General features: G+C 47.4%; 1 protein-coding gene across 7 annotated transcripts in view; it reads right to left on the minus strand.

The window, feature by feature from the left end:
• Positions 1-7,257, minus strand: part of USO1 (USO1 vesicle transport factor) — a 32,666-nt gene extending 25,409 nt beyond the window's left edge. For 5 of the 7 annotated variants that reach the window (XM_068680453.1, XM_068680452.1, XM_068680449.1 and 2 more), the window contains exons 1-4: positions 7,086-7,256; positions 6,908-6,994; positions 6,752-6,816; positions 1,102-1,181 (exon numbers count right to left, since the gene is read on the minus strand). In XM_068680453.1, coding sequence (XP_068536554.1) covers positions 1,102-1,181; positions 6,752-6,816; positions 6,908-6,994; positions 7,086-7,151 — 298 coding nt within the window. In that variant the 5' untranslated portion in view covers positions 7,152-7,256. Of the gene's footprint in view, positions 1-1,101; positions 1,182-6,751; positions 6,817-6,907; positions 6,995-7,085 lie in introns of all 7 variants that reach the window. The other 2 variants (XM_068680450.1, XM_068680448.1) reach the window with 1 other exon arrangement.
• Positions 7,258-7,635: the final 378 nt, after the last annotated feature.

Consider the following 7,635-nt stretch of genomic DNA (forward strand, 5'->3'; position numbering starts at 1 on the left):
GACGTAACGTGATGCAAACATACTGGCAGAAATGCCTACATATCAGACAATCCTCACCTACTTCCCAACAGGATATTTATCAGTAGTTAAAGCAGGAAATGCACACAAGCTCAGAGCCTGATGTTGTTCCCTGATGGAAGCCTCCTCCCAGGCTAGCACTTGCACAGCGCTCTGCCAGACCCCATCCCTATTCTCTGCACACATCCGAGAGGCTAAAGATGAGGGAGCTTGGATCATCCTGCCCTCAGCACCATTCAAGAGCCTGAACTCGTTATGATCAGCAGCTATTTTGCTTGCCAGAACATCTGGCTCTCTTGGATCCAGCACATCTATTCAATTTTTAAACCATTCTTCTTGCTCAAGCCTAATTTGGGTTACTACTGTCATTTTCATCAGAGTACCAAAGTTTTTATAAAATAAGGAGTTACTTTTCATGGCTGCTGTAATTTCATTGGCCTTTCAGACCAGATTTGGTGGCTGACCAACAAATAAAATAAAATAAAGGCTGGAGGGGCAGAAACCACAAAATAGCAAAGCATTGGCTAACTGTGTAGGCCTAGTCAGTCTGTGTGCTGCCCTTACTTTTAAGGGACTAGCATAACGAGCCTCAGGAAATAAGTTCCACAACATAACTGTCAACTGTGCTTCCAAGTCTAATTATCTTGGGAAGTGTTTTCATAAAATACCATAACAGGGCTGGCAAGCAACATTTTCACACTTACTATAACCACCTTATCAAAGGTACCTGAGACTTTATCTCTTGGTATCGTTAAGTTCTCAGAAAGAAGAGCCCTATTTGACAGTAACAGTCCGAACTGTCCTTCACCAATAGCAGAGAATGACCTGGTGATATTTACAAACTAGAAAAAATACAACCTGGGTGCTGTTCACATAACACTGATTTTAAGATCAGCACAAGATCCAGCATTACTTTAGTGCAAGCTGTGTCAACAGATTTTCTTCACATTGTCTTAACAGCTATGCGATAACAAAGCAAGTCTACATATTAGTAAACTGGACATTGTTCCTGTTCATAACTTGAACAAAACCCGCAAGGAAAGCACCCCCAAGTTAATACAACCATAACCATTAAGAGCTTACCTTGTTCCTCCTCTTCTAGGTCATTCGATATTACATTGTAGAGAGTGTCCAAAGCATAGCCAATTATTTCAGAATCTGAACTGCAAATAAAAGAACCACTTTGCTTTAATGACTTACTTATTTCCAACTTCTCTTACAATCTCTTGTTTACGATGTTGGTTTCTGCTCCTGCAGTTGCCTTTACAGCACTACTGCAAAAGAGAACTGACGTCGATGGGTATTGTATAATGCCATGTTTTTACCCACCATGAACTTCCCAGTCCCTTAAATGAAGTCAAACTCCCTTTGCCCGTTCCACTCCCTGAGGTGGCCACATCCACAAAGTCTGGTGACACAAGACAACCACAGGAAGCTTCATGGTGAGCACGTCTCCCATTTCCTGAGTCACACCTTTCAACCTGTTCCTGCCAGGAGAAACCTCGAGTAGGGACAAACCTAGCAGCTATTTTAATGTCTTGGCCAAGCACTGGAAGGGCACGCTGTCAAAACTAAGACCTCTCATTCAAACTTTTAAGCCTTTGTTTTCACTAATCTCCAAGGCATACAAAGTGAGGATTCCACACCATTGAAGATTCATTCATATTTCAGGAAGCTACTACGCCAGTTCACAGCAAACCCTCAAAACAACCTGTCCAACCAGCAGTGTTAAGAGCCAAGCCCTAACTGAGGCCAGCTACCTCTGCTAGACCACTAATTAAAGATGACAAACTTACAGCTGCTATTACAGCCAAAAAGCAGAGCTGCCTTAAGGTGATCCACCGGCTTTGAGAAGACAGAATGGAGCAACCCACCCCTACCTTTCTTGCATCACTACAGCAAGGACTTGAGTAGGCTCTCAGAGCAACAACTCACCTCCCTTTCTATGACACACTAAATCCAAAACTAGCAGTTACCACAGCTCAGCATGGCTTGTCCCTTCCCATTGGGTTCTGAGTTGAATCCTTGCCCTGCTTGTTGTCCGAGGCAGACACGTGCACTTCTTTTTTTTCCTCAGTGTCACACAACTCACCACCTGTGTTTAAGCTGTGTTGTAAAGGAAGCAACAACTACAAAAATCTGCCAAAATCTAAGTCGAAGCAAATAAAAGAAGCTTTTAGTCTATGTAAACCTTCCTGTCCTGCAGGTATGATCAGACTTCCCAGCTGCATGTTTCACCCTTTACCTTTAATGTAATTTTAGTTCAACACAGTATTACAAAGCCTGTGGCTTCCTTTGCATGTAACTGAAACAATTCCACATCTGAACAACACATAAGTGACTTCCTGGAGACTTTTGGGGAGAAAAAAAAGTCTCAGCCTCGCTTTTCCTTTCCTCTCCCAGGAAAATCAGAGCTGCTACAAAAGAATAACCAAATTTTATGTGCATATGGAAAAAGCTGGCCTTGTTTTTCTTGTTGAAAGAAGAACACATCACAAAATGAGGACAGCAGCACCGTATCTTTGCAACTCACTGCCTTGCTTCCATCTGGTCTTCATCACACACAACAGTATTTTCCTGATTATTCTGTTCAGACGGAAGCTGTGCAATTCTTGCTCTGTAGTGAAAGTCTTCAGCCAAGAAAAAGATTTCCAGTCTCTCACACATCCATAAAAGATGCAGTCTTTCTGAAATGCAGCAATCCAGCGTAAGCCACCTGGGGCATCCTCCTGCTGCTAGTAGTGCTTTTATGTGGCATTCGACTGAAATGGCAAGTCAGCACTCCCCGAGTTCACAAACAATAGCAGAGAAGAGTCATATGGAAGTGAAAGTACCCACATATTGTGCTGCCCAGGTAGGGCGCCTCAAAAAGCTTTTACCTCCTCTTCCAAGCATGATCTATCCTGTCAAGTGAAGTCTGAAATAGCTGAATGTTTCTATCATGTCATCAGTGATAGCACACCTGGAAAGGAAGGCAATTTTTTTTTTAACCCTGAAAACTCAGCTCATGGAAGAGTGATCAAAGGACTAACAAGCAACATTACCTCTTAAAAAGCTTTAATTAAAAGCATAACACAACTCTAAAAATTTGGAAATACGAGTACAAAGCAACTGAAGTCTGTACTTGAAGCACACAAATTCTGTCTCTCACGTTCATATTAGGTTTTTAACTACTACAACTGCCACAAGTAAATTTTAAAATTCTTGTTTTATATAAACAGAATAAAACGAGTCTAAGGTCAAGTTAATTTTTTGCTCTTCTGCCTTCCTCCACACCAACAGTTAAGTGGTGCTGATCTGTGCTACAGCCCATGCCAAGCTTTTTTGAAAATAGTCCCTGGTGGGATGTGGCAATATCCAGACAGCCAGCAAGGAGAAGGAAAGGTCCTCCTGTAGATCACAGTTCCTTCTTCATATTACAACATATGGCCAAAGAATGCTGGTTTGTATAAGGGTCTGGAACATTTTAAGGCTAACTCCGGAGTGTTTTCAGGCTGCAGGATGGCTGATATGCATAGCTGAAAAGCTAGTGAAAGAAGTCAGTTTTCTATAGAGCCAGTTTCAACATTTGTATCTCAGCCCAGGCAAGAGATGGCGTTTATGGTAATCTACAAGGAAACGGTGTACCAGGTAGTGCATCTTGTACACTTAAAAGAGAAAAGGAGTTTATTTCTATTCCAGATAAAGGCTGGGAAAAAAAAAAGAAAAAAAAAAAAGGAAGCTGCCAGAAGCAACCATGAAAGATCTGAAGAGGAATAAGAAAAGGAAGAAAGAAGTACCCAGCACTTCCACACAGCCACGCAAACCAGGACCTTTTCCTAAGGAAATTCGGAGATGAAGCTGTAAATCTTTCTTTCTTACTTTTCCTGCCATATCAACTTCACAATGAGGAACACAGGAGCATGACTTACAGCTGAACAGAGCTAAAAGGCAATTGACAAGGCAATGAGCAGCACAGAGATCAGGCAGAAAATCAAAGAAAAACTGCTACATAGCTGGTGCAGTCCATGTGCATATCACATCAAGTTCCAGGGGAAGGAGCAATTGATCCACCACAACCAAGAAATGCACTGGAGATAAAAGATGTTCCTGCTTTTACTCCAGCTCTACAGAAATAACAATTAACTGTTGTGCTGCCATACTTGACTGAAAAGGCCTTTAATCCAAACAACTTTTCCATTAGATCACAATTTCACAGCAAACTTGTTTGCATTAGGAAAAAATAATTTCTTATCAGAAAGCTGCTTCAGCTTTTCCATGCTGCTGTTATGCACACTAGCAAGGCAGACTCTGCTGTTTCAGTGACCCCTGCCTGTTGCTGGCTCCTTCCCCCAAATTCCTTCCACCCAAACACCCCACCCCTGCAAAAAAGACCAGAGAAAATTAAAAAAAAAAAGGAGCCTCAGCTGACAAAACTCAAGCAAGACCCACTTCTACTCAACTAAAAACTAAGAGGAAAATCCTATGGGCTAGGATCATATTTTGATGCAAGAAAAACAAAACAGCTGCAGGCACACATCTGAGACAACCACACGATCAGCAACATCTCCTGTCAGTGAGGCAACAGCCATCAGCAGCTTCCCAGCAAATAACCTGCACCTCCGGAGCTCCCTCACCCATCATCTTCAGGGCAACCTAATGATCACCAAAAAAGCATATCCTTCTAAAGCTACGCAACAGAGGAAAAAAGAAAGGAAGAGAAGATTCAGCATACTGTTTTCCCTGCTCCTTTCATATTACTAATCATATTTCTAGACCTTCTGTGAACTTGAACTTCACCACAGCCAGTCAAGGTACAGGAGCAGCACGTGCGAATGAGTTACATCAACGCAGTGCCATGTGAGAGGGCAGTTTGAGTCAATCACACACTTCTGTTTTCTGAAAAGTTGGCTTGCTTCTTAAATAATCTTAAACAGCTGCAATCCAAAAAGAAAAAATAACTAAGGAGGCCAGGAGAAAGAAAGGGGCATTTTTCACTTCTGCAGAAAGCTTCAGGGCAGTTTGAGTGGGCACTGCAACAGTCCCTCATGGATGACACGCAGGGGTGGCCCCTCACGTGGGGATGACAGCATGCCAGCTGTCCCCCACAAGACACCACCCCGACAGCTGAGCCTGCGACTCATTTCTCAACCCTCCGTGCAGATCAGCTGGCAGCCACTTGTACTCCCACAGCAAGAGCCCCCAAAGCCTCTGCTCTGCTCTCACTGCTACCAAACAGTGTGCTCCCACCACCTAAGCACACACAGCCCATAGCCACGGCTCTAAAACAAGCCATCATCCTAAAACTAACATCATCCCATAGGAAATTAATCTAGGAACTTTTTGTGGAAGCCAGTATTTCTCATCTAAAGACCCAAGACACAAAGATGTACCTCCTGGTTTTTGAGCTGCTGAGTCACGCAACACCCCTGAACAGAGCTCCAGTACACACGAATTCTGAAGGGGCAAGTGGAGGTGAAAAAAGCTCAGAAAAGCTCCAGGTTGATGCCCAGCCAAGTTCTCTTTTAGCATCTCAAAGAAAAGGAGATCAGTGGAGCCCCGCCCCCCTTCTCCAAGTTCAAATCTGGCCTGAACAGCAGATAAGTGGATGAACCAGGCTCCTTGACCTCATTTTTTTAAGGGCTTCCCCTTGGGGTGACTGTTGCTCCTGCTACCTCCCTTGTCCTGTTTCCACCATTTAAGCTGCATGCAGCCCACACGTACAATTTTAACTCTAGCATGGACTTGTTTAGACAGCAGCCCCAAACCTTCACAGCCTGCCTGGTAAGCAGGGCCACCAGCAGCCTTCAGGTGAACATGAATGGCTTTCTTGTCCTGTATACTTCAGCAAAGCAAGATGCCACAGTCACTTAGATCCCTGAGGCCTCCTTCTAGACCCTGAACCCCTGCTTAATTCTTGACATCAGAAGACACTGCTGTTTCTGGTGTGTGGGCATGCATGTATCCCACATATCCCTTCAGATATATCCTTTTTTTTAAAAAAACAAGTTTGACATTCAATCTCATACTGAAAGCTTGTTACAATACACCTATCTAAGAGCCAGGAGCACGCAGGGTTTGAGTGTTAATCAGAGCCCTGCCAACAGCTTTGAAGTTGCGACACACGACTGCTATCAGTGCAAGCAACTGCAGAAGGAAAACACAGCCAAGATAACCAAGTTGTACATTGCATAAACCCTTCCAAAGCACCAAGACGAGCATTGTAAGAGCACTCATTCAACATGAGGGGATCCACACCTCCTAGTCAAACCCTACAAGTAACATTCCCAGTGACAAAACTATTCTACCCATTCATTTAACAACATACACAAGTCCAAGAGCCACATCTGCTGACTTTGTTAATTTACTCTTAATTCTACCCACATCACCTTTTGTCCGATATCAGGTTGATTGAAGTTGCTTCAAAAGCTTTTTAATTAATACCACAGCTTTGGATTCACCCTTCCCTAATGCCACCTGTTGCAGCAACGGGACACTTGGAAGCACGAAGATGCACCTTACGCAGAAGGGACCTCTGAGGACCATCCAGTCCCAGCCAGTGGCATCGCCTACAGACCACGCTGCGGGATGGCCTCCAGCTGGGTTGTAAGTACTGCCGAAGAAGCCTCCACGCCCTCTCCGTGCGAGCTGCTGCAGCGCTGTCCCCTCGCAGTCCTCCAGCTGTGACCGCCGGCCCTACAGCCAGCCCCACGCTGCCCACCCCAAAGCCCCGCCGGGCAGGCCTGGCGCTTACCGGTCGGTCTGCAGGACGCGAACCAGGTGCTCCATGGCCTGGATGCCGACCTCGAGGCGGTATTTCTGCGGGACACAAGGGACACAAGGAGCCGTCAGCCAGCCCCGGCCCCCGCCCCGTGCCCGGCCCGGCCCGCCCGGCCCCGCCGCCACTCGCCTTGGACAGCGACTTGAGGGCGCGCACGGCGTCCCGCCGGTCGTCCAGCAGCGTGGAGGAGGCCACCCGGTCACACAGCTTCTGGATCTGAGGGAGGCAGCGAGGGGAAGCGTCACGGGAACCGGCACAGCACCATCACGGTACCGGTACCACCGCGCCCCGGCCCCCCCCGCCTCACCGTCTCGGCGCCCGACGGCTGCGGCCCGGCGCTGGGGCCGCCCATGACGCCCCGGAGGAAATTCATGGCCCCGCCGCCACCGGAACGGCCCCGGCCCCGCTCCCGGCCCCGCTGCTCCCAGTCCCAGTCCCGGCCCCGGCCCCGGCCCCGGCCCCGCCGCCGCCCCCGCCACGGAAGCGGCCGCCGCGCCTGCGCCGCGACGTGGCGCCGACGTGGCCGCCGCGGGGCGGGGCCTCGCCTGTGCTGGGCGGGGTCTGCCTGAGCCCCGCCCCCTCGGGGACGGCGCTGCGGGGCCGTGCGCGGGGTCGGGGGGCAGCGGGGCGGCCCCGGGGGGGCGGCAGCACGGGGCTGGGGGCGGCTCGCTGCCAGCCGGGAGCTTGGCGAATTTCTGACTTGTTTTTTTTTTTTTAATTTCTGGGGTGCTGGGTCAGCCGGTTGCCTATTAGCGAGGAAAGAGGTTGAAAAGGGAGAGAAACGATAAGAACACGAGAAGTGTCCCTAAGCAGAGGTTCAGAACAAAAAAAAAAAAAAAAAAGAGAGAAATGATAAC

The sequence above is a fragment of the Anas acuta genome, chromosome 4 (assembly GCF_963932015.1).
Source record: "Anas acuta chromosome 4, bAnaAcu1.1, whole genome shotgun sequence".
In the NCBI taxonomy this organism is placed as follows: Eukaryota; Metazoa; Chordata; class Aves; order Anseriformes; family Anatidae; genus Anas; species Anas acuta.